The sequence below is a fragment of the Mesoplodon densirostris genome, chromosome 18, assembly GCF_025265405.1.
Source record: "Mesoplodon densirostris isolate mMesDen1 chromosome 18, mMesDen1 primary haplotype, whole genome shotgun sequence".
In the NCBI taxonomy this organism is placed as follows: domain Eukaryota; kingdom Metazoa; phylum Chordata; class Mammalia; order Artiodactyla; family Ziphiidae; genus Mesoplodon; species Mesoplodon densirostris.
In genome coordinates, this window is record NC_082678.1 from 55,617,113 (window position 1) to 55,643,826 (window position 26,714).

General features: G+C 38.4%; 1 protein-coding gene across 4 annotated transcripts in view; it reads left to right on the forward strand.

Moving 5' to 3' along the window:
- The window catches only part of AP2B1 (adaptor related protein complex 2 subunit beta 1), a 123,821-nt gene that overhangs the window by 15,877 nt on the left and 81,230 nt on the right, over positions 1-26,714 (forward strand). For all 4 annotated transcript variants that reach the window (XM_060082948.1, XM_060082947.1, XM_060082945.1 and 1 more), the window contains 6 exons: positions 3,135-3,270; positions 4,966-5,211; positions 17,353-17,543; positions 19,794-20,015; positions 20,528-20,648; positions 20,782-20,877. In XM_060082948.1, the coding sequence (XP_059938931.1) occupies positions 3,135-3,270; positions 4,966-5,211; positions 17,353-17,543; positions 19,794-20,015; positions 20,528-20,648; positions 20,782-20,877 (1,012 nt within the window). The remainder of the gene's footprint in view (positions 1-3,134; positions 3,271-4,965; positions 5,212-17,352; positions 17,544-19,793; positions 20,016-20,527; positions 20,649-20,781; positions 20,878-26,714) is intronic.

Genomic DNA, 26,714 nt, shown 5'->3' on the forward strand with positions numbered 1-26,714 from the left:
TGCTTCGCTCATTTTAGACTCTTACTCTATGGCTTTTACTGCCTTTTTTTTTTTTTTTTTTTTTTTTTTTTTGTTAAGCAGAGGTCTTCTTAGAAGCCCATATGATTTAAATTTATTTATTTATTTATTTATGGCTGTGTTGGGTCTTCGTTTCTGTGCGAGGGCTTTCTCTGGTTGTGGCAAGCGGGGGCCACTCTTTATCGCGGTGCGCGGGCCTCTCACTATCGCGGCCTCTCTTGTTGCGGAGCACAGGCTCCAGACGCGCAGGCTCAGTAGTTGTGACGCATGGGCCCAGTTGCTCCGTGACATGTGGGATCTTCCCAGACCAGGGCTCGAACTCATGTCCCCTGCCTAGGCAGGCAGATTCTCAACCACTGCGCCACCAGGGAAGCTCTACTGCTTTTTATTTAAAGCTATTACAGTCAGAACGTATAAGAATGAGTTTGTTCCACTGGAAACATCAGGAAGTGTAGTTGCTTTTATATTAACTGTGACTAAGTTTTTTTGTTTTTTTTTTAAGGGTGAAACGAGTTTGATTTCTCTTGCGTACAGATCTAGCATAAAACCTCCTGAGAGCTGACACAGTTACGAATCTGTTGCTGAGGTAGTTTTAGAAGATGATAAAAATATACTGAGAAGCAGAAGCCCATGTGTACTTTAATTGGCTCAAGCCAGTACCCTCAACTTTACAACTCTGCCTTTAATTGCCAAATTCAAGATGAAAATCAATGGTAACAAAATCCAAAGGGTCTTTTTTTTTTTCCTCCCTTTTTTCCTGTAATTTAGGAAGACCATTTGGAAATAAATAAGGATTGTCTGCAGGCCCCTGAGGATTCCCGAGATCCTTTCCATGAAATCCATGAAGTCAAAGCTATTCTTGTAATAATAGGTGTTATTTACCCTTTTCACTGTGTTGACATTTGCATGGCTGGTGCCTTAGTGTGAATTAAGGCAGTGGTGCCAAACTGTAAAAGTAGTCATTGTATTCTTCACCATCATGTGCCTGCAGGAAAAAAGGGCAGTTTCACTTAGGACTGTCCTGCATGAAGCACTAAAAATTTATTTCAGTAAACCGTGAACCTTGAGTTCAGGTCTTTTTAATATTCTGTGTGATGAAATAGGAATTAGGCATAAAGTACTTCTACTGCATAGCAAAGTGTGACAGTTGACTTGAAAAAAGCCCTTGCACAATTGTTTGACTTGAGAACACCATTTCTTTGTGAAAGAAAGATGGACAGAACTATAGTTAATCAGACTTCAATATTTGGGAGACATTTTATAAAAAATGAAGAAAGTGAACCTGTCACTTCAAGGGAAAAAATTTGACAGTAGATAAATTTCGACTTTAAAGTAAAAATTAGAGTGTTGGAAAACTTGTATCTCCCATCATGAGCTTGATAGCTTCCCAGTACTTAGAGATTTTTCTGATGAGATTGGTGGTGAAATTAATGACTGTGATTATTTGCTGCTGTATAATGAAATATGCCACCATAGAGAAGATCTGCATAACTCATTGAACCAATATTTTCCAAAGGACCAGTGCATACATCACAAAATTATGCATGGGTAAAATATCCATTCAAAATAAGTGATAAATGAATGGATTTTAATGCAACCAAGTACAGAAAGTTTATCGATATGGTTTCAGATTCCATATTGTACCTAACTTTTAAGAAACTACCATTTGTGGACTAAAAACAAAAGAAAAAGAAAAACAACCATTTGTCTAGCTTTAATGTATCAAAGAAGAACACCCAGTTATATGAAAAGGCTATTAAAATACTCCTCCATTTTCCAATTTATATACGTGTATGAAAATGGATTTTCTTCTTACACTTCAGCTAAACAACATTCTACAACAGGTTGAATGCAGGAGCATGTGTGAGAATCCAGCTGTTTTTGTTTAAAGTAGACATTAAAGAGATTGGCAAAAATTAAAACAATGTCATCTTAATTTTAAAAAAAAGTAAAATAGGTAGATTTTTACTTTAAGATATTTATGTTAATATGAAATGCATTGATTTTCCTTTTATTAGTTGGGTCAAATGCTGCTGATAAGAAATGGATGAGTGCAAGAATGCCAAGTAAATTCCAGCGTCTAGTGGTGGATGTAAGGTGTAGTAACTCAAACATCTGAGAAGGTCCTAAGGCTAATGATGACCTTCCTAATGTCATTAAGAAAACCGAAGTTTAAATTTAAATGCATTCTATGTCAGGCACAGTGACAGATGCTTTTACTTACAGTGTTTTTTATAGTCCTCATATCTTCTGAACTAGAGGTTATTCTGAATTAGAAGTTATTCCATGTTAGAGATCAAGCAGTGTATACTTGGAGAGGCTAAAGAATAATCCCAAAGTCATAGAGCTAGTGGTAATGTAGCCAGGATTCTAACCTAGGGTCTGAGTCCCAATACCTGTTACTGGTCACTTTCTTCATGGGTGTATATGTACAATAGAATTTAAATGTGTACATGGCACACACGTTTAGAACTGTTTCATTTTCTGAAAATGGTTAAAATTTTGAACAAAGGCCCTAATTATCTGAGAACTGTTTTAATAAGGAAACTAATCAAATAAGTTCCCACTGGTCAGGGATGGAAGAATATGTGCCTTAAAAAGCATAACAACTGTAGTGCTTTGAACTGCAAAGAATTAATATGAAAAATTATGGTTAATTTTTTTGTGTGACATAGTGATTTTTTTTAAAAGTTTGTAAAGATATACACTAAAATATTATATATGAAATGTATGTCCAGGATTTGTTTAGAAATTGTTTAGAGCAACTAGATGGGGTAGGGACTGGGGGACGGCGAGCGGGTTGAGGTTGTGTATGAAACAAGATCGGGTATGTATCAATATTTGTTTGCAGCTGGGTGATGGATACGTGGGTTCATTAAACTGATGTCTCTACTCTGAAATTTTTCATAGTAAAAAGTTTTTTAAAAATCTATTTTTAGACATCTTCTTGGGACCATTACTATAAATTCTTTAGTAATTCATTTCTGTGGTAAGTATTATCACTAGTGGACATTTGTCCTCACATCAATTCACTTTTTAAATTAAGTCTGTTTCTTTGTGTTCTGTCCAACAGCCTGGCACCAACATCTGTTCACTTTCCCTTCCTCTTTCCTCAGCTCTCTCTTTCCAGATGTAGTAAATTGTATGCAGACTGACAACCTGGAACTAAAGAAGCTCGTGTATCTCTACTTGATGAACTATGCCAAGAGTCAGCCAGACATGGCCATCATGGCTGTCAACAGCTTTGTGAAGGTAACTTTTTCCCAGGGACTCAAGAACAGTCTCTTCTACCTCAGAAAATCTTTTCAGAAGTGTCTCTTGATATGGTTAGTGTCTGCATTGCAAATAAGCAACCTCTGTTCCAAAAGAGGGCCTCTAGAGAAGTATTGGCCATTGAGTAGGAATATTCATGATTTAAGCATTCTGTATGCCAGAGTTTGTCATCCAGTTCAGACCATATGGTGAGCCTTCTGTCAGCTGGGCTTGGTGCATCCTTGCCAGGTGGGAGAAGAAAGCCAAGTGAAACCTCACTGTTTTATCTTCCAAGGCTGACAAATGTTGGGCATATCATTGTAGTGTCAGTAACCTGGGGCTTTACCTATTTTATCTTCGTAGAAATTATGCTTATGGTTCAGAAGTAGTGGAAACTACAGAAGCTACCTTTTAATTTTGTTTTATTGAATAGGTCTTAGAATAGTTGATTAACTTTTTTGTTATTGTGGAAATTTTCAAACATTCAGGTTGAGGGAATAATGTAATAAATTCCTAAATATCTACCTTGTAGTTTCAGAAGTTACCAACCTATGGCCAGTTTTGTTTAACTTAAACTCTCCATACTTGCTTTCCTGACCCACCTCCTCTCCTACTGGATGATTTTAAAGCAAATCCCAAACATCTTAAGAATGAAAAAATCATTTAGTCAGCTGATCATTAAGGAAAGTCCTTAATATTATTGAATATCCAGTCAGAATTCTCCTATCATTAGATTTGATGAACACAGTAATAAGGTGGTTCTTACTAGGGTTTTTGTTTTGTTTTATGTTGTTTACTTCTTTTTCCTCTGCCTGGAATTTAGTCTACATTAAAAGCAAAAATCAGACAGCATTTCTAAAATTAGTTTCTATTAAATTGTTTTGGAAAATAAACATGCTTTCTTCCTTCTCATGGAATTTTTGTTCTTTTTCTGTGTTTAGCTACAATGTACAGAATCATTATAACATTTCATTCTTTCTGGTGATTCATAGATGGATGATATCATTGGAAAGAATTTAGTTTACATTTTTTGGAAGTTAGCATGTGCATAGGTTTATAATGTTTAAAGAAATTTTTTAATATAGGGCAATTTAAGGGGTGTTCCTTCTCGGTAAGTGTTCTATTTGTACTGTATTTGGAGGCACTTGCTAGGAAAGGAGAATGTATGTTAATCAGGATTTCAGAGGGCCCTCTCTGCTGCTTCGCGCAAGGAACTTATGTTGGGCCCAAACCAGCTTCTAGATTCTCCTTTGCCTTCTTGGCTGTAGGCCCCAGATATCCAGCCCTCTTTTCTCCCTGCTTAATATTTGTGGAGTGAGACATATCTTTGCAATTTCTGATTTTATCCTGTACCAGAATACAAGCCCAAATCCCTTTTCTGCTTTTAGTGCAGGTCCAACAGTGGCCATGGGGATGGTAACACCAGGTATCTAAGCTTCTGCCCAGCTCTGGAATGAATCCTATAGGGCATTTCTTCATTGTGTATGTAAAGCAGTTAAATGAATTCCTAGCCTAAACTCTTAAATAGGCAACTGTTGTACTTAGGAAAGGAATCATATGGGAGATGTGGGTTCTGATGTAGAATGAAACTGGAAGCCTACATTAATTAAATATTCTTTTGTTGCTTATATAAACCAGACTGTTTAGTTTTCTGGTTTATGTACACCTGTAGTTGTCAATGATTGTTATTTATAGGACTGTGAAGATCCCAATCCTCTGATTCGGGCCTTGGCAGTCAGAACCATGGGGTGCATCCGGGTGGACAAGATTACAGAATATCTCTGTGAGCCCCTCCGCAAGTGCTTAAAGGATGAAGATCCCTATGTTCGGAAGACAGCAGCAGTCTGTGTGGCAAAACTCCATGACATCAATGCCCAGATGGTGGAAGATCAGGGATTTCTGGACTCTCTGCGGGATCTCATAGCAGATTCAAATCCAATGGTAATATGTTTCTGCGTTTATAAGAGAGCAGTATTAAAAATGCGTCCCCTTAAAAAGCATGTTTAGAATAAATTTTATCTTTGGGACATTGAGCCATAGGTTAGCTATGTGAAGCATGACTTCTGTGTTTCCCACAGATTGTCTGTCTCACACCCTACATGTTTCTGAGCTGAAAACCAAGTACTAAAATACAAGGGTGGTTTTTTTTTTTTTAATTGAAGTTTAGTTGATTTACAATATTGTGTTAGTTTCACACGTACAGCAAAGTGATTCTGTTTTTTATATGTATGTATTTTCAGACTGTTTTCCATTATAGATTATTACAAGATACTGAATATTGTCCCCGTGTTATACAGTAAATCCTGTTGCTTTTCTGTTTTATTTTTTAATTTTTCTAGGTTAATTTTTTTTTTTTTTTGCGGTACGTGGGCCTCTCACTGTTGTGGCCTCTCGCATTGTGGAGCACAGGCTCCGGACGCGCAGGCTCAGTGGCCCTGGCTCACGGGCCCAGCTGCTCCGCGGCATGTGGGATCTTCCCAGACCAGGGCACGAACCCACGTCCCCTGCATCGGCAGGCGGACTCCCAACCACTGCGCCACCAGGGAAGCCCTCTTAACCTGTTTTTATACAACAAATCAGGAGGTGACTCAGGGAGATTTTCTTAAGTATTTTTGAGAAAACTTAGAGAAAATTTAAGGTTACTTGGTAGGTTTGTGAGAAACTGTTTCAGGAATCCTTTATGTTTCATTGTATCTTTATTACAGATTTTCCTGGAACAGGTGTCAGCATCAGAGATTAAATTATTGGACCTACTCCCCTCTAACTAAATAGGACATTTTTCTTATTCTTGTCAGACTTCTTAGTAGCAAAACTTTTCCCTGATATCGTTTGACGTCTTGCTAGCAAGGTGCCCAGGATACAGCATTTAAGGAGGCATTCATTCTCAGGTGCCCACTCTACCTGCACAAGCCTGAGAATGGGATACCTCGATTGCCTCACCCTGTCCTGGCCTTATTTTACATACATTCAAATCATGTTTTGAGCTCTTCATTCTTGTGACTTAAGTGAAGAACTGAAAAGCTTGGACTAAGAGATAACCAACACATATACCCACATGCCTACTTTCATTCTTGAACCCATACTTTTCATCTCAACTGTATGTCCTGTTTTTTTGCCAAAAGTATCACAACTGTCTTTAGATCATTGATTTTCCTTTTATCAGTTGGGTCAAATGCTGCTGATAAGAAATGGATGAGTGCAAGAATGTCAAGTAAATTCCAACATCTAGTGGTAGATGTAAGGTGTAGTGACTCAAACATCTGAGAAGGTCCTGAGGCTAATGATGACCTTCCTAATGTCATTAAGAGAAGGGAAATTTAAATTTAAGTGCATTCTGTGTCAGGCACAGTGACAGATGCTTTTACTTACAGTGTTTTTTATAGTCCTCATATCTTCTCAACTAGAGGTTATTCTGAATTAGAAGTTATTCTAGGCCTTTCTCACCTTCTTAGATGGCCCACACTCTGTGGAGTGTGTTTCTCCTTAAATAAATAAACTTCTTACCTAAAAAAAAAAAAAAAAAAAAAAAGAAGAAGTTATTCCATGTTAGAGATCAAGCAGTGTATACTCGAAGAGGCTAAAGAATAATCCCAGGGCTTCCCTGGTGGTGCAGTGGTTGAGAGTCCGCCTGCCGATGCAGGGGACACAGGTTCGTGCCCCGGTGCGGGAAGATCCGACATGCCGCGGAGCAGCTAGGCTCGTGAGTCATGGCCTCTGAGCCTGCGCGTCCAGAGCCTGTGCTCCGCCACGGGAGAGGCCACAACAGTGAGAGGCCTGCGTACTGCAAAAAAAAAAAAAAAAAGGAATAATCCCGAAGTCATACAGCTAGTGGTAATGTAGCCAGGATTCTAACCTAGGTCTGAGTCCCAGTACCCATTACCGGTCACTGCCTTCATGAGTATATATATACAACATGTTTAGAACTGTTTGGTTTTCTCAAAATGGTTACAATTTTGAACGGTTAAAGGCATTAATTATCTGAGAACTGTTTTACTATGGAAATCCTCCACATCCTCTTAATCTGATGATGGGTATGTGTCCTACTTTACTGTTCTTGAGGGGGAATTTTGTTCCACTTTTTCAGAAGTTGCTCCACATGGCGGCAGCACTGTACCGGCACATAGCAGAACCTCTTGCAAAAGGAATTAATGCTTCTAGGGGTTCTGCCTTAGTAGTTTTCTTGTAGCTCACTTGAGAAGGGCATCCTAGATGTCAAAGCACCAGAACGTCTGGAGAAGTTACTTGGAAATTGGAGGGTAACCTGTTGATAAAAATCTGACTACTCTTGGGCTTATGTTGACCTTCAGGTTGATTCCTGGTAGTACGCTTTGCTACAAGTAATAGGACTTGATTATATTTTCATTTCCTGTCTTTTATGGGGGAATCTCACACACCTCATTTTCCTGCAGTTGTTTTTACCGTTTTATACTTTAGTTAAAGCTGACTTTCTGTGAAATACTATTTGAAAGAGAAAAGATAGTTTGAAGTAAAAAAAATTCTCACCGTTAAGTTCCAGGTTAACCTCCCTGAGTCTGTTTCCTCTTCTGTAGAGTGAGAGGTACCATCTTAGAGAGTCGTTAGGAGTATTAATTGAGCTCTTGCATAAAAAGCATCTGTGAAAGTGCCTGGCTTATGAGAGGTCATGAAATGATGGCTGCTGCTGCTGTGATTATGAAGTAGACATTAGGCAACGGTTAACATTATTGCTACAATATTAATTTAAAGGGTTCTGACCCTTTTGATAGCCATACAGGTTCATGTGGTAAAATCTTCCTGAGGGAATTAAAGCTAAACTTATTTCCAGAGACAGACTTATTAGTCCATTATTTTGAAAGTAAACGTATTCAGAATGAGGAAGCACTTTGGCATGAGAGGAAAATAGCTCCTATGATTTCTTCACAAATAATCAGAGTTTTGAAAATTCTATCGCACTAAATTGATATTTGCAAGAAAGATACACTTTTGGGTGATAGTGATAATTCTCTAGCTTTTGCCCATGCATTAGGATTTTCCCTCCTTACTGCAGTTTTTCTTTTCTCTCTTAGAGGCATTTTGAGGTATTCCAACTTCAGTTAATGTTTACACCAGAATCTGCCACTCCAGAGACTCTCTTGACAGCCCCACCACGTGCACTTTGCTTTTCGTTTGTGAGCTCAGGTCTCCTAAATCCTTTGGCTCAGCGCCTTAGCCCCTTTGATCTTGTCTTCTAAGCCTCTGAGTTCTACCATCACTCTGAGAACTGCCCCTGGGAACGCCCTTCTTCCATTGCTCTGTCCTGTCTGCCAAAGCACAGACTACTGAATTAGTTAAATAAACAAAACAAAAAAAAGCCCCAGAAACATATTTTTGTTTGTTGAGAGTTTTTCTGCACAAGCAGCATGCTCTCAGAACTTGGCCCAGTATGGCCTTTAGCAACGGTTCTAGTTAAACTGCCAGCTTCTTTTAATATGAACTTAATTTTTTGGAAAGCTGTTTTATGAAAAATAACAGTTTTTTTTCTCAGAAAAAGTATGTATTTTAACCATGTGCTAGCCAGCATGTGGAAGCCACATGAGATTATGACAGTGGTTCTCAACTGGGGGCGATTTTGCTTCCTGGGAGACAGTTGGTATTGTCAGGAAACACTTTCGGTTGTCACAACTGATGGGAAGCTTGCTACTGGCATCTAGTAGGTAGAGTTCAAGGATACTTTAAACATCCTGCAGTGCACAGGGAGCCCCCTACAACAACATGAAGGACTAATTTGTTTTAAAAATTTAAATAATACCTGACATATAGTAAATGCTTAATAAATGACAGCTATTCTTGAGAAACAGAGCTAACGTGACGTACTTTCTGGTTATTGTAATTTCTGTTTAGGCTTTAGAAGGTTTGTGGTGGTTTGCTGTCAGTCTGAGATGATAAATGTTGAAAAACTGAAGTCTCTCTAGATCACTTTGTAAATTTGAGAAGGATTTTTATCAGAATATGTTTGTTGTCCTCGTGGGCAACGTTAAACCGTCTATTAATGACCTCATTTAATTAAGTACTTCAATTGTATGATTTCTGTTATCCCTAAGTATATATCAATAAATAGGAGAAGAGTTATAAAATTAAAATATTATACAGAAGCGAAATTAGAAATGTGTACTGCTCTTCATGCCCAGCGTCCATAGAGGAGTACCAGAGCTGGTAGAATTTTAGGCGCGTGTGAGAGCATCAGTATGTGGTAGGCACTGGGTAAGAATGATGTAGGAGGTAACATGTTCACTCAGTCTGTGTCTGGATGCCCCAAGTAAGTAGTGTTGTATTTGGTACTAAAACATGAGTTGCTGGTAACTTCTGCAGGATCAGAGTGTTGAGTAAGTGGAATCATTGGAGGCTGCTCCGTTATAAGGGCAAGTGCCCATCTCAGTGCTTTTCGGTTTTTAAATTCTTGCAGAGGAAGGAAACAACTTTTGTTTTCCTTTATGATAAACTTTGTGGAGATCTTTTTATGTGTATTCTCACCTTAGGAATTTTAATCATCAGTTTTCAATTTATCAGTTATTACTAACTTAGGTTTGTTTTTTTTTTTTAAATCTCATTTTAGGGGCGGGTTTTTAGATTTAGAGAAAAGTTGCAAAGACCGTACAGAAAGTTCTCATATACCTAACTTCACACAGTTTTACTTAATGTTAACATCTTACATAACCATGGTACCTTTGTCAAAACTAAGAAATTGGCATTGGTACATTACTATAAACTGGAGTACAGACTTTATTTCACCCGTTTCAACACAAATATCCTTTTGCTATTCCAGGATTCAGTCCAGCATACCAAATTGCATTTAATCACTTCCTCTTATAAAGAGTTGACTCAGGGCCTCCCTGGTGGCGCAAGTGGTTGAGAGTCCGCCTGCCGATGCAGGGGATACGGGTTCGTGCCCCGGTCTGGGAGGATCCCATATGCCGCGGAGCGGCTGGGCCCGTGAGCCATGGCCGCTGAGCCTGCGCGTCCGGAGCCTGCGCGTCCGGAGCCTGTGCTCCGCGACGGGGGAGGCCACAACAGTGAGAGGCCCGCATACCGCAAAAAAAAAAAAAAAGAGTTGACTCACACTTTATGAAAGTATCTCAAAAACAGAAAAGTGCTTTGTAACTGTGAACTTTTTTTTTTTTTTTTTTTTTTCGCTCCAGTACTAACACATGAGGGTTAAAACTCAGGCTCTGAAACCAACCAGACTTGGATTTGTATCCTGGTCTGCCATTCTTAGCTTGGTGGTCTCCCTAAATATCTCAGTATCCTCGTCTACAAAATGGAGATTATAAACAGTGCCTCTATCATTGGATCGTTGTGAAAAATAAAAGAGGGCTTGCAAAGCACTTAATAGTGGACCTGGTATAGAGTAAGCCCTTAATAATAACAAACGTTTCTTTATTGTATAGTGATCGTGGTGCTGGTTATTAATGATTTTAGAAGGGTTAATATTTCAATGGCAAATTTATTTTTTAAAGGTATTTAATTCTTTTTTTAAAGCTGTTTTTATTTTATTATTTTTTATAATTTTATTTTATTATTTTTCACTGTGTTGTGTCTTTGTTGCTGTGTGCGGGCTTTCTCTAGTTGCAGTGAGCGGGGGGCTACTCCTCCTTGCGGTGTGCGGGTTTCTCATTGCATTGGCTTCTCGTTGCAGAGCACGGGCTCTGGGCTCGCGGGTTTCAGTAGTTATGGCACGCAGACTCTAGAGCGTAGGCTCAGTAGTTGTGGTGCACGGGCTTAGTTGCTCCGTGGCATGTGGGACCTTCCCGGACCAGGGGTCAAACCCATGTCCCCTGCATTGGCAGGCGGATTCTTAACCACTGTGTCACCGGGGAAGTCCCAAAGATATTTAATTCTTTTGTATACATTATTTAAAGCCAGACATTATTTTTTAGGGTGATTCTGAGGGCAGCTTATCTACAAATGAAGCTAAATCTATTTACAGTATTACTTAACACATCATTGCAGGATTACTTTTAAAAGATAATTGTTCAAGGATATGACTAAAGCAGTTTTCGTCGGCAACTTCCTGAAAACTGGATCTGTTGTACATAGTAATTCAGTAGTGTACCGAAAGATCACGGCTTATTCATTTCTTAGTGTCCCTTTTAAAATGATCTCAAGGCTCTAATTTGGCAGGGGATTACTTACTCTCAAAAGGGAGATAATGGTATGATAATAAATTTTTTGTTTTGTTCATGTTGCAGCATGCTTTTGTGTGATTTTAGGGCTGGTGGGCCAAGTAACTCTTGGCTTCTTAGGAGTGCCTTTTGTCCATTTGTAGATATTTATTTGTAGTGTTTTAGCTTTGTGAATGTTTGCATTTCATCAAAACACATCTTAAGCTACTTATGTAAGCCCCTTAAGTAAGTAATGAGTTTTATTGAGTCTAATTTTTAAATCTTACTTGTTACCACATATTCAGACTTCCTTGCTGTAATGGGATGTGTTGACTCCACTAGGTAGATGTGTTCACTTCGCTTCCTCATTCTGGGAAAGAAGATGGGGAAAAAAACGGAACATTACAGAATGTCATATGTAGTTCAGCATATTATTAGTTGGCAGTCTGGACAGTGTCTTGGATTAAAGCGTGATTGTAAAATTAACTGGTACCATATAGTCATTGTATTCTTTTTTTTTTTAATAATGCATTAAAAAATTTTTATTTATTTATATTGGCTGTGTTAGGTCTTCGTTGCTGCACGCAGGCTTTCTCTAGTTGCGGCGAGCGGGGGCTACTCTTCGTTGCAGTGCGTGGGCTTCTCATTGCAGTGGCTTCACTTGTTGCAGAGCATGGGCTCTAGGCACGTGGTCTTCAGTAGTTGCGGTGCGTGGGCTTCAGTAGTTGCAGCACACGAGCTCAGTAGTTGTGGCTCGAGGGCTCTAGAGCGCAGACTCAGTAGTTGTGGCGCATGGGCTTAGTTGCTCCGCGGCATGTGGGAGCTTCCCGGACCAGGGACTGAATCCGTGTCCCCTGCATTGGCAGGCGGATTCTTAACCACTGCGCCACCAGGGAAGTCCAGTCATTGTGTTCTTAAGGAGATGATAATGACTGAAACATGCTTAGAATAAATGCCCTGTGCTTTAACGTGTTATTTGAGGCAACTCCATGAAGAAGAAAGTGAGATTCTGAACTGTTGCTGATTTTCAAGAGGATAAAAGTATGCAAATCACCTTTATTTTCCATTATAATAGTTTTGGTCAGTTATTCTATTGCGTTCAATTTATTCAAGTCTTCAGGGACAGCAGCCAAAAGGATTGTAAATTGAGCGGGAAAATTGAAGTGTTTGTTCAGAGTGTGTGACCTTGAAGGTCATTGCTAGAAATGAAAGTCTTCTAAATATAGTTAATAGGAGGAAGTCACTATATTGGGAAGTGCTACCTTTCTTGGGTCTTGAGGCTATGAAAATGAGTGAAATTAGAGAGATCATTCAAAGGGACAGGGAAATGTGTGAGAGATTTCTCCTAAAGGAGCTTCTGTCTGTGATACTCCACTCCCAATGTATATCTAGATTTCCTTCTAGAGTTCTTTTTTTACAGGATCATTTTTATTTTAATCCTACCCACCACTCCAGCTTGTTCCTTAAAAAAAATAAAATAAATAAAAATGAGGTCTGGGACTTCCCTGGTGGTCCAGTGGTTAAGACTCCACTTGCAGGGAAGAAGATCCTGCAGGCCGCAGGGCGCAGCCAAAAAATAAAAAAAAAAGTAACGTCAAATTTATGTCCTCAGAATTGCTGCATATGAGACAGGGGTAGCTTATAAATCAGATTTTATAGCTGGATAGTAAATCTTGCCTCTTTGAAGTGCTGCTAGGATGTGGTTATCTCTGAAATATATAAAGTAGGAGAATACATTTTTCTCCTTGTATAAATCTGCCTGGAAATAATGTTTTGATTATATTATTCTCCCCAGCTTCGATTTTTCTTTCCCTTTCCCCCATTTGAAGTTCACAGCTCTTGGAACTTCTATAAATGCAGGCGGCAGAGTGATTAGTACTCAGACACTAGAATCAGATACAGGCCTTGAGTTTGTATTCAAGCATTTTCCCTTTCCAGCTTTGTAGGCTAAGCAAGTCACTGAATTTCTCTAATCCTATTTATAAATTCATTTTTAAAGCCTATTTCCTTATCTGTAATAGGTGGATTTTGATAGCAACTACCTTAGAGTTGCTGGGAAGGTAAATGGCATAGTAAGTGTTCAGTAAGTTTTAGCTATTATTGTCTTTTATCTCTTTGTCCAATTCTATTAGGTATATTATAAAGTAAGTCAAAACACAAATTGCTTACGTTAAAAAAAAATTCAGCAGACTCCGAGGGTCCACGATGAACTGTCAAATTATAGGGAAGTCTGTAGTTAGGGCAGAGAAAAAGTTGTCTAGTACTGAGTGTGATTTTACACACACACATGCATGTGCACGCATACTTCTGTATATGTTTGTGTTTAATATCTGTATCTGTAAAGTATACATATTATATTAGGTCTACGGGGGTAGGGGTGGGATGGGGAGGAGGAATGTTTCATTGCAGTCTCCCGAAGAACAGAATTTACCATAATTGGGAGGCAAGATGAATTAAAAAAATTTTTTTTGATGCTATGGGATATGTTCCTTTGTAGCCTAGATGCCAGCTTTTTGTAAATCAACCAGTGTGCTGAGAAAACTCACTTAAACCCTATTTATAAATTCATTTTTAAAGCAAAACTTCCTTTAGAAACCCCTTTCTTTCTTGGGAACTCCAGTTTTTCTGAGATTATAATTAAAAGGCCATTGTTCTCTTCATGGCAGTGTTTCCTAAAAGAACTGCCAGTTTTCTAGGGGGGAAAATGTTATGCATGTTAGTCTTAGTTCAGATTGAAAGTGATGGTACAAGAGAAAGAGACATAACCTTTGTTTTAATACACTAGTAAACCAGGGCAGTTACTGTAAGAGTCAGCTTTTTCTTTTTTTTTTTTTTTTAAATTTATTTATTTTATTTTTGGCTGTGCTGGGTCTTCGTTTCTGTGCGAGGGCTTTCTCTAGTTGCGGCGAGCGGGGGCCACTCTTCATCGTGGTGCGCAGGCCTCTCACTGTCGCGGCCTCTCTTGTTGCGGAGCACAGGCTCCAGATGCACAGGCCTAGTAGCTGTGGCTCACGGGCTTAGTTGCTCCGCGGCATGTGGGATCTTCCTAGACCAGGGCTTGAACCTGTGTCCCCTGCATTAGCAGGCAGATTCTCAACCACTGTGCCACCAGGGAAGCCCCAGCTTTTTCTTTTGATAATGAATTATTGTTTGGAGAAGGCTCTCTGGGAAGAGGAAGTAAATCATGTTTCAATCCATTATTTTTAAAGTTTATTTTTAAAAACATAATATATGTACTACATTCTATACAAAATTCCAAAGAAACACAGAGACAGGTGAGTTGTCCTGTGTACCCCAGCTACTCAGCTGCTGTCTTGAAGTCAGCCTTTGCCTGCTTGAGATTTGATGCTCATTTTAAGTTTCCATTAGAGTGAGAGAAGCATGGCTTACTGACCAGGAGAACTCTAAGCAGCTCTTTATGGGCCCACCTCAGTATATTTCTGAAAACTTAGCAGTATGAATGTGCAGATTAGGAGATGAAAGTGGAAATGTAGAATAGAAGGAATTTTAGAGGAATAGCAATAGAGTTTTGTTATTGGGTGTGTATCTCCTCTGGTCAGTCATTGGCTCAGTGACCATTTGGCAGTGATCTTTTTTCCCCATGCAGACTTTTCTAAACATAATCATATAATCTGATCTCTCTGGATCTTTTAATTAGATTTACTTTTCCCTGTTTCTTTTCTTGTTTTAATGTGATAATAAGTGAAAACTGCCTGTTTTACCACCAGAACATATACTTCATTAGCTGCATTATATACTTAATTTCCAGTTACCTGTGATGTTAGCAGAGGAATTCTAATTGTTCATTCTGTTCAACATTTCCTGTTAACAGACCTTATATTTACTTTTTTTTTAACATTAAAAAAATTTGACTGGCAGAAATGGTAAGTTGTGACAGGACATTTGTTTTGGACGAACTGGTAACCAAGACTGGGCGTGTGTTGGCAGCGAGAGAGGAAAACAGGCATTTGTTCTTGCAGTGTGACATTTTGATCTTTTATCCAGTAATCCAGTGTATTAAGCGTATTATACAGGGGAAACACAGTCTCTTTTCCCTGCATGTAAAGCACTGAGATGATGGAGATTATTGTTTCACTTTTCATGCTTTTTTAATTTTTACTAAAGGCCATGCTTGATGGTGTGGTTGGCAAACAAAAATTAAGTCAGGAAAGAACCTCACGCCTGCTACCATGTGATAGGTGGACTAGATAATCCTTCTCGATTTGTCTTAATAACAATAAAATATTATATCCATAATCATACTTACCAAGTGAACTTTTGATTTTTTTTCATCTTGGAATTTTTTGTCCTGATCACTAAATTATAACTGAAGGTGATTCCATTTGTGACATCATTATCTTAGTTACTGGATACTGTCATGAATGTATTATTTGATTTAAAAAATCATATTCTCTAGAATTTATCTTCTAGGTAAAATCATATACTGGGATAATCTGCAGAGTACCCAAGTGATACGGATATTAAAATCAACAGCTAAACTGTAACCATTATGTTTCTTCTCTTGCTAGCAAAAGGATAATCATACCACTCTTAGTTTCTCAAGCTTTTAACAGGGACTTTAGTAAGAACTAAAAATGAGTTGACATTTTTGGGAATCTTTTCAATATACATAATTAATGAAGCTGCTACCTATTGCATCTCATTTATGCTTACAGAATATTTATATATAGCCTTACTGTGCTAATATTTAGCAACAGCTGAGAGCCTCACTGCAAAATGTGGTTTTAAATTCACTTGTACAGAGCTATAGTTTTTTGTCTATTTTTGGGTGTTTTTATAATCTTAAAATTACTTTAAACATTCATTGGTTGTAGATTTCTTAGTTAAATTAGACATAATCTGTAATTTTGATCAAGTGTCCACTTTTTTTTCTTGCAGCTAGTATGGATTTCTGGGTCTGTAAGTCAGGATACAAGTGTACTTTTTTATATTTGGTAGCAGTTTTTCATTTATCATAGTGCCTGAGTTAAGGATACATTTGAGGTACCATATTTCATTGATTCTAAGATGCATTGTTATTTCCTGTATTACGTAGAAAGAAAAATACCTACTATTAAGCTGACATGCTGTTGATTATTAAATATATCCCAACTTCAGAGATGTTAATATGAAAAACTGTGCAACTCAGTCTTGATGAATTATGGTAATATTACCACCTTAACTTTCTATAAGGCTTTGTAGAAAGCACTTATACATAAGGCATCTGATTTTATCCTCAAACTAAAGCTAATCTGTGAGGTGGATTAAATTATCCCATTTTCAGATGAGGAAATTGAATTTCATGGAGATTATGTGCTTGCCCAACGTCATGTTACAGTGAACTATGGTTTCAAGGTCACATTTTCTTACTCTGAGACTTAAGGTGTGACTGACACCGGAAGTATCGCCTCCCCACCCCCCAGTACATGCACACCCATACACCTGTAAAATTGTTTGGCCTAGATTTTTCTTTCCATTGCCTAATGTACATGTTTCATATTTAAACTTCACTGTTTTGTGTTTTTTGTTTTGTTTTGGCTGCGAGGCATGTGGGATCTTAGTTTTCCAACCAGGGATTGAACCCATGCCCCTCTGCAGTGGAAGCACGAGTCTTAACCACTGGACTGCCAGGGAAGTCCCTAACCTTCACTTCTTTTACAGCTGTTCACGTGTCTTAATTCTACTGATAGTTTTGACTACTATTAAAATTATTATTGTTTTAATAGTAAATCATGAGGGACTCTCTGCTAATATGTGAATTGTTTTAATTCTGTGTTGCCTGACCATGAGGAAGCTATATATGCCATCATTGGTGGTTTATTATACGTTTTGAAAGCAGTATATCTCTTTCTAGCTGACTGGGTAAAATGTTCAGGAACGGTTATGAGTTGAGATCTATGAAGTGATCCAGAGAAATAGTTGTACTGTTCTTGACAAATCAAGGTCATATCTGCTTCTTTCCCAGGTGGTGGCTAATGCTGTAGCAGCATTATCTGAAATCAGTGAATCTCACCCAAACAGCAACTTACTCGATCTGAATCCACAGAACATTAATAAGCTACTGACAGCCCTGAATGAGTGCACCGAATGGGGCCAGATTTTCATCCTGGACTGCCTGTCTAATTACAACCCTAAAGATGACCGGGAGGCTCAGAGGTCAGTCTGTTTTTCTGGATAGTATCTAGGAGTCTTGCCTGGTTCAATAATTTCTAGTAAGTCTGTATTAGAATAAGGGTCTGTTACGTTGAGAAAATCAGTGGCTTATGGGATATATATTGCTATCCTGTGGTCTTTTCTCAATGTATTTAGGAACATTTTAGGTGATAGAGTAAACCATGCAAAAAATAGCTCTTCTTAAGAGGAGATGTGTATTTTTCATTTCTTTTTTGAACAGGATAGTTACAACCCTCTGAAAAAACTCTCCCTCATCATGGTCTCACATCTCCCATACAGCAATTCCTAGCCATTTGGCAAACAAAGGTTTTTTGAGTGTCTCTCACTGTAGTAACAAAATTTTCGTTCTTTTCGATACATAGTAAGTGGCTTGATACTAGTTATTGAGCTGCCTTATACCTATAATTAGCACTAGAGAAACGGTGTTGGAGCCAGCAAAATGTATGATGTCTTCCGTTAGATATAAGAATCACATCAGTCTGAATTTGGAGAAGATTTTGGAAGGCACACCTGGATTGTTCTGCTCAGCTCTCTACCACTTTAGTGTTGCAGATTTTCTTTGACTATCAGATACTGACTACTAAATTTCATATACACATACATACATTTTAGTTTACAGAATTGGAGGTATCATCAGTTTTTACTGAGCACTTTGTGTATGTAGGCACTGTACTAGGCAAAATAATTCTGAAGAATTGTTGGCTTTTCATTTTATTTTATTTTATTTATTTATTTTTTTGTGGTACACGGGCCTCTCATCACTGTGGCCTCTCCCATTGCGGAGCACAGGCTCCGGACGCGCAGGCTCAGCGGCCATGGCTCACGGGCCCAGCCGCTCCGCGGCATGTGGGATCTTCCCAGACCGGGGCACGAACCCGTGTCCCCTGCATCGGTAGGCAGACCCTCAACCACTGCGCCACCAGGGAAGCCCTGGCTCTTCATTTTAATTATGGTAGATAGGAACCTTCCTTGCCCGGCTAAAGCTCGAGCTACTATAGTGTAAGTGCTCTTCACTTGTCTGGGAAATTGTTCCCTCTGGATTTAACCAGAGCTCACCCTGATAGTTTCTTTCTATCACTGAAAGTACAAATATCTTCTGGAAAGAACTTTACATACCATTTTAGTTTCTCTTGGTCATTGACATCTCACACTCATTCACTCAGCAAATATTTATTGAGCCTATGCTGTATGCCAGGCATTGTTCTAGGCTCTGAGGATATAGCAGTGGACAGACAAAAATCATAGCTCTTATGGAACACTTATTCTGAGGCATAGGGCAGGAGTATATATAATATGTATACGTAATACAGCATAGAATAGGTCGGATGATGATAAGTGCTAACAAGAAAGGTAAAGTAAGGAAGAGATCTAACAAATGCTGGGTGGTCAGGAAAGGTCTCCCTGAGGAGGTAGCATTTGTATAAAGACCTAAAAGAGGTCAGGGAGTCAGCCAAGTAGATACAGGAGGAAGGGAGAAAAACACAGCTTACTTATCTTGTGTCCTTAACTGAGTCAGCTAGCCACTCACGTTGCCTCAGAGCTATCAAAATTAGGTTAATTTCTGAAGAACCCTCAATGGATAACTAAATATTCTACATTTTATGAGACATTTAAGTGTAGGTGGCAGGGACTAGGAGAAGGGGATGAGGTTGAGAGAGTATTGCAGTGGTATTGTGTTGTTAAAAACAAACAAACACCCCTTCCGAGATTCCCTTATTATGCTGAATGCAAGAGGTTGGGTGGTTTTCCCTGTCAGCCCATCTCCTTCTGCATCTTACAGTGAAACTTCAGCCACCGTTGGTTGATATCTCTCACTATGAAATAACTCCCAGAATGCTTAATTTGACTTCGTATAGGCTGAGGAGAAATGGGCTGTGAGGCAGGGAGCCCTTACATAATATGGGGAGACGGAGAGGACTATAAAATAGGAAGGTAAATGGTGTGAGCTTCAGGTGTTTGGGGTATTGGCTAGTTTCCTTCCAGTTTGAACATCCCTTATTGCTGGTTTCCTAAAGTCTTCTGATAGCCCTGCTCTGTTTGTAGTTTGTTGGGATTGAGGCGTCTGCAGTGTTGGATCCCAAATTTACCTATGTATGGAGTTTTGACTTTTCTAACTGATTTTCTAATTTCTTTATACCTGGGCCATGGGAACCTCTGACAACATTACCTTATAGATTGGATTGAGCAAAGAAATTATAATTTAAGGTACTAATTTTCATTTTCTGTCCTCAGTATCTGTGAGCGGGTAACTCCTCGGCTATCTCATGCCAACTCAGCAGTGGTGCTTTCAGCAGTAAAAGTCCTAATGAAATTTCTAGAGTTGTTACCCAAGGACTCTGACTACTACAATATGCTGCTGAAGAAGTTGGCCCCTCCACTTGTCACTTTGCTGTCTGGGGAGCCAGAGGTGCAGTACGTCGCCCTGAGGAACATTAACCTAATCGTCCAGAAAAGGTTGGGAAAAAATGAATTGGTGATTAAAGTGTTTGTAATTTTGAATTAAACTTAATAACATCAGTATTAAAGAGGACTGTGTTAAAACTCTGTTTAATGTATGGAAATGAAAATACTATATGGCAGGCAACTTGCCCAGGGTCAGGAGGCTAGCAGTTGATTTTAGAGTGTTCCTACGATGAATGCCTGGTGTTGCTGTACAATTTAGTTTCTTTTCTGAAGGAACTCTTAGTTGTATGATAGCTAATGTCTGCTTAATATGGTTCAATTTGGATCAGGTTGTTGTTCTTCCAGTGGTTCTTCTTGGCAATATATACTTTACTGCTTAAAAAGGATAAAAATAGTCTGCCAGATGGATCAGGTTAGAGGGGTGTAGAGGAAGTTTGTGAGTTTTTTTCCCTGGAGTGGAGTGTGTGAGTGGAGAGCAGAGAAGCACAGGTTAGGTATTAATGCAGACTCAGAAGGATATATCAATATATGCCTCACCTTTCTTGTGTTTCTGTGTACCACAGGCCTGAAATCTTGAAGCAGGAGATCAAAGTTTTCTTTGTGAAGTACAATGATCCCATCTACGTGAAACTAGAGAAATTGGACATCATGATTCGTTTGGCATCCCAAGCCAACATTGCTCAGGTCAGACTTAAAGTAGATTCAAGTTAAGATCTAATAACTTAGATCTTAAGATCTGGACTTCAGAAAAACCTAGGCCATGAAATTGCTGTTGGAGAATCCTTAATGATTGTTCGCTTCATGGATTTTTTAACAGGTTCTGGCAGAACTGAAGGAATATGCCACAGAGGTGGATGTCGACTTTGTGCGCAAAGCTGTGCGGGCCATCGGACGGTGTGCCATCAAGGTGGAGGTAAGTGTCCCATGGTCGTTGTGATCACGTTGTGGGACTCTCGGTATTCTCTCCACCTCTGTCCTTAAAATACATTTTTAAGTTTATCAAAATAATAAAGCACATTGTTAAAATATTAAAGAATTTTTAATGAAAAACAGCCGTCCCTGGTCCCTCTCTTTCCCGAGGGAATCATGTTTAACTCTGTTCCTAGTTTTAGTTATTTTGATTACTTCCGTATCTCTAATATCCTCACGCTACTATTTATTGATTTGCCAATTGTAGACATTGTCTATTAACTTTCCGCTATGAGAGAAGCAACTTAGTTCATATACTCCGTCACTCCTACTTCTACCCTTCTGTATAGATCCCCTGTATAGTTATATCATGAGGTTTTTGTTCCTACATTATCTTTGTAAATTGAGATAATATACCTTTATTTCTTGTCCTATCAACTGGAGTCTTGCAAAGCTTACTGTGCGTATTATGCCTGTAAATATGTAGAGCCTACACAATCAAATGATTGCGTTTTCTTTCTTATAAAGGCTTTTGTTTTTTCTGGAGTTTATAATGGCCTTTGTTGTTGTTTTTTTTTAATTTCATTGTAACTTCATTGCGCTCCTATCTTCTTCCAGCTTTTCAAGCATAATATCAAATTAATAAAACTTTTCTTTTGTTCTAGACCCTTCTCTCTTCCAATCCTCTGTCCTTCCAGTTCTTACTCCAGTCTGGGTGGTTGCTTTCTTGTCTTCTGCATAGCCGTCTTTCCATACAGCCTCCCTTCATTGCTGTTTCTTGTTATGGGTACTTTTTCATAGCATTCCTTTTTTTGCGGTTGCAGTAGTTTCTTAAATCTCTTGTGATGTGAATCACAGTTTTTGGTTTTGTTTCTGCAGTTTGAATTTAATTATCTGGAGTATTTTATGGTGATGGTTGCATGTCTATATATGATTTTTTAATTGACGTGTATACCATACTTACAGTAAATTGCTGCCTATTTATATTAAAAATGAGATGACAGAAAAGTTGTCAGGACTTCTGTGCACATAGGCAGGGCTGTTGACTAGCAGGTTTCTGCTTTAGGGCAAGGAGTTGATCTTTACTTGGAAGTCCTCTTGAAGAGCTTCTCTGTGGTCTTAGAGGGCATATTGGTTCTAGCTTGGTTGCAGCCTTGCAGTAGGTATTAAGGGCTACAACTTAAAATGCACTGCTTCATCAGTCACCAAGCCTCTGTTGTTTTTCCTCATTCAGAAGTTTGTTGCAATTAATTATGGCTTCTGTTCACAACGATATTGTGGATTCAGAGCTCCATATTTGTTCTTACTACTTGACAATGTGCAATTCTGCTTTTTTCTTTTGACATTTAATTATTTATTTATTGGCTGCGTTGGGTCTTCATTGCTGCGCGTGGGCTTTCTCTAGTCGCGGCGAGTGGGGGCTACTCTTTGTTGCGGTGCACAGGGGCTTCTCATTTCGGTGGCTTCTCCTGTGGTAGAGCACGGACTCCAGGCACGCGAGCCTCGGTAGTTGCAGCACGCGGCCTCAGTAGTTGTGGCTTGTGGGCTGTGAGCACAGGCTTAGTAGTTGCGGTGCACTGGCTTATTTGCTTCGCCGTATGTGGGATCTTCCTGGACCAGGGCTCCAACCCGTGTCCCCTGCATTGGCAGGCGGATTCTTAACCACTGCACCACCAGGGAAGTCCCTACAGTTCTCCGTTGAGTCAGATTGGACCATATGATTTCACAAGGATAGTTACTAAAATAATTTGTACCGTATGACCAGTGCTTCACAGGAACAGAAGGAAACATGCTGTGTCAGAGAAGTGTCTCTGAAAGCCAAATTCCTAATTGGCCTTCCTTGTTTTTATTTACTGAACGCTGCTTCATATAGTTACCACTGATAAGTCGTTTAGTAGACTAGTCGTTATAGCAAGAAGTTACTGAATCCTGGTTTCTGCTTCTGGTTCCGCTAGCTTAGTTGCTTCAGATACTTAATATATACTTCTGTTGCTCCATTTGAGAAATGGGAAAATCTGTTTATTGGATCTTGATGTGTTACATCTTTTTTTTTTTTACTACCACACTTCTTAACTTACCACCACTACTTAACCTTTTTTCTTTTCTCATTGTGGAATAGCCACCTGCTTATGGTATTAATGCAGACCATTTTCAGAGCTATTTTGGTAGCAGAAGTGTCATTTTGTGCTTTTCACTGCCAGAATGTCATTGTCTTACTAACCTCTCTGACAGTGCTCTTGCAAAGAGTCTCATTCCAAAGTTAAAGGGATTTTTCTATCCCTGGAATTACTAGAGTGTGTTCTCAAAGCATCTAGATTCCTAGCGGCTGTTAGTACTGTCTATTGTGACTAAATGGAAAAGTTATCCATCATCTTCTGGAAGAGATGAACTTCTGGTGACTCTCACTTCTTCCTTTGATTCAGGGTGCCCTGGTGGGAATATGAGTGTGTGAGGAATGAACTTCCTTTGGAAGCTTAAGATCAGCCTTCAAGAATCCTGCCTTTTAGCTAGTGTTCTTTTATCTCCAGTTACCTGGATTTGCCTAAGAACTTTTCTTAGAACTGGTTAAATCATGTAAGTTATTAGTTGGAAAGAGTTGCCTAGTCCAGACACAGTTATTGGGGCAGGAGAGGCAGTGATTGCCTGTTTTTAACTAACCTATCCATGGGACAAGGGCAAGAACCAGTGAGGGAATTGTAATAGCCTTTCTCTGTAGCTTCCAGACTGAGCTGCTGCTTTTCTCTCAGGGCATCTGACCCTTTTTTAATGTGTAGTTGGTTTCAAAGATATGACAGGTGAGAAAAAAAGAATTTTAGTTTAGTGCTTAGCTAAGATAACAGGGCCTATTGTAAAATTTGGGTGTTAAGAGTTGGAGTTGTTTTTTATCATGACTGTAAGTACAGGTGTTTCCTTGTTGCTTTAAGTATCCTGAGGTGAAAAAAATGTATAATTTTATCATATTAAGTTGGTTAGGTTAAAGATTAAGCATAAGCCATTGAGTCAATAAATAACACTGAATAAGCAATTTCATAGTACTGTTTTTTCAGTAACTTTTGCCTATTCTTTTTTGTTTGGTTGTTTTTTTTAATAGATTTTACTGTCCACCCCACCTCCAGCTTTATTGAGGTATGACTGACAGATTTAAAGCTGTATATATTACAGTGTATACCTGTTTCTTTAAGGAGGAAATAAACCCCTGCCCTCCTTTTCTTACAAATAAAATGATTTTATTTGTTTGCGAGATTTATTTATATGTTTGGTTTTGTTTGAGAGAGATTAAGTCACTAAGTTAAGGTATTCCTCACTTCCCACTCTTCTGTTCTTTGGTGTTTACCATTTCTCATTTTTGTAGCTCGAGATAAGGTACTGACTTATGTCTTATGCAAGCAAAGCATATGTATTTACTACATAAAATCATAAAAAAAGACGAGTTAAAAGTAGAACACTGCTTTCTCCTACCCCTATTCTACCCTCCCAGAGGTGAGGTGGACGTGATTTTAAGTCTTTGTTTACATAGTCCTCCATAAACAGATGTGTTTTTTTACAAAAACGAGATCATTCTACAAATGCTATTTACTTATGTTTTGTAGTCTGCTTTTTTTGCTTATTATACATGGACATTTTCCCATGTTACTGATAATATTTTACATCATTTTTAGTGGTTTGTAGACATACTGTGTGATTGCTTCATAATTATTTAGCCTTTCCCTTCCTGTATGGACCTTAAAGTTGTTTCTGCTCTTTTTGCAAATAATGGTTATAAGGAGGATCCTTGTAGCTAAATCTTTAATCTCTAGTTGAGGTGACATTTTTTCATTACGCTTAGCCATTTGGAATTGCTTTTTCAAGGCGTGTGTATCTTTTTTCAACGTGTTATCTTTTCCACATTGATTTTTTAAAGTTTTTTATAATTAATTAAAGGTATTAATTCATTTAATACCCCTTCATTTCATTAATAGTTATTTTCCCAATTATTTTCCTTTTGATTTCATTTGACTTCTTGATGCATAAGAGTTCGCATTTCCTATGTAGTGAGTTCTATCCATTTTCTCTCAATATCTTTTTTTAAAAAAATAATACATTTATTTATTTATTTATTTTGGGCTGCATTGGGTCTTCGTTGCTGTGTGTGGGCTTTCTCTAGTTGCGGAGAGCGGGGGCTACTCTTCGTCGCGGTCGCGGGCTTCTCCTTGCGGTGGCTTCTCTTGTTGCGGAACATAGGCTCTAGGTGCTCGGGCTTCAGTAGTTGTGGCATGCAGCCTCAGTAGTTTTGGCTCGCGGGCTCTAGAGCACAGGCTCAGTACTTGTCACGGGCTTTGTTGCTCTGTGGCATGTGGGATCTTCCTGGACCAGGGCTCGAACCCGTGTCCCCTGCATTGGCAGGCGGATTCTTAACCACTGAGCCACCAGGGAAGTCCCTCTCCCAATGATATCTTTAGTGGCACACCTAGAAAATTGTGCTTCACTCAAAGTTATATAAAATTCACTTATTTTCTACTTTAATGGCAGTGGTTTGGTTAAGGATAAGAGTGTGGGGATCAAACACCAGAACAATTCATCCTTTCCTTACTGTTATGAAATGTTGTCTATATCATATACCAAATTTTATATGTCTGTATGCCTTTCTCTGTTTCTGGACTTACTTTGTATATACAATGATTGGATATTTACTTTTGTTCCTCTGCCATACTGCTTTAATGGTGTTTTTAAAATTTAATCAAAAGCAACATAGGTGAGATGACAATTTGCTTGAAAATTACTATCCTAGACTTAAATGTTTTTGAATATTGATGCATCATGGGAGATGGCCTTTTGTTTATTTTTATTATAATAATGAAACTAAGGGTTCAGTAAATGTTAGCTTTCTATCAGGCCCTATGCTGAGTACTTTATTTGTACTATCTAATTTGATAATTTAACCCTTACATGCTTTATAATTTATCATAACTTTTATATTTAAAATTTCCCAACTGTTTTGCTGTTGTAATAACAGCACAGGAAATAACTAGTTGAAAATGAATAAAATAGAATTCAAAAATGGGAAAACCACAATAATAAAAGAGAACAGAATCATCATATATATGACCTCATATAAATAACCTCAAGATGCAATTTTGTTTTCGTTATATTGCTTGGAATGGTTTAAATTATAGTACCTTTAGGAGATTTTATTACAGAAATTTTTAGGTATACGCTAAGGTAAAATTCCACCGTCCATCTTGAACAAATATCAACACATTGCTGTTCCCATTTGATCTTCTCCCTCTCCCTCCCCCTTCAAGGGAGTGGGTTACTGTTAAATTTTAATGCAGATCTCAGATATGATCTTATTAGAGTAGTCCAATGTGTATATCTAATAGATAAGGTCCTCTAAAAAAAAATTGTCATGATATCCTTACCGTACTCAACAAACAGTAACTCTTAATCTCATTAAATACCTAGTCCATGTTCAGTTTTCCCTAATTGTGTCTTAATGTCTTCTTACAGTTGCCTTGTTCAAATCAAAATCTAAACAAGAGCTAGCTATACATTGCATTTGGTTAATATGTCTCTTAAGTCTTTACTTACTTATTTGGGTGCCACTTATTGAAAGGACAGATCATTAGGCTTGTAGAATTTTCCACAGTCTAGATTTGGCTGATAGTATTTTAGTGATATTGTTTATCTCATTCCTTCATCCCCTTTAGAAAATTAAATCTAGAGGCTTGGTAATATTCATGTTCAGTGTTTTTGGCAAGAATACCTCTTAGATGCTGCTGTGAATTTCCTATTGCATCTTATCAGGAGGCATATAATGGAATGACCCATCATAATACATTGTAATATATGATAAATCAGTCC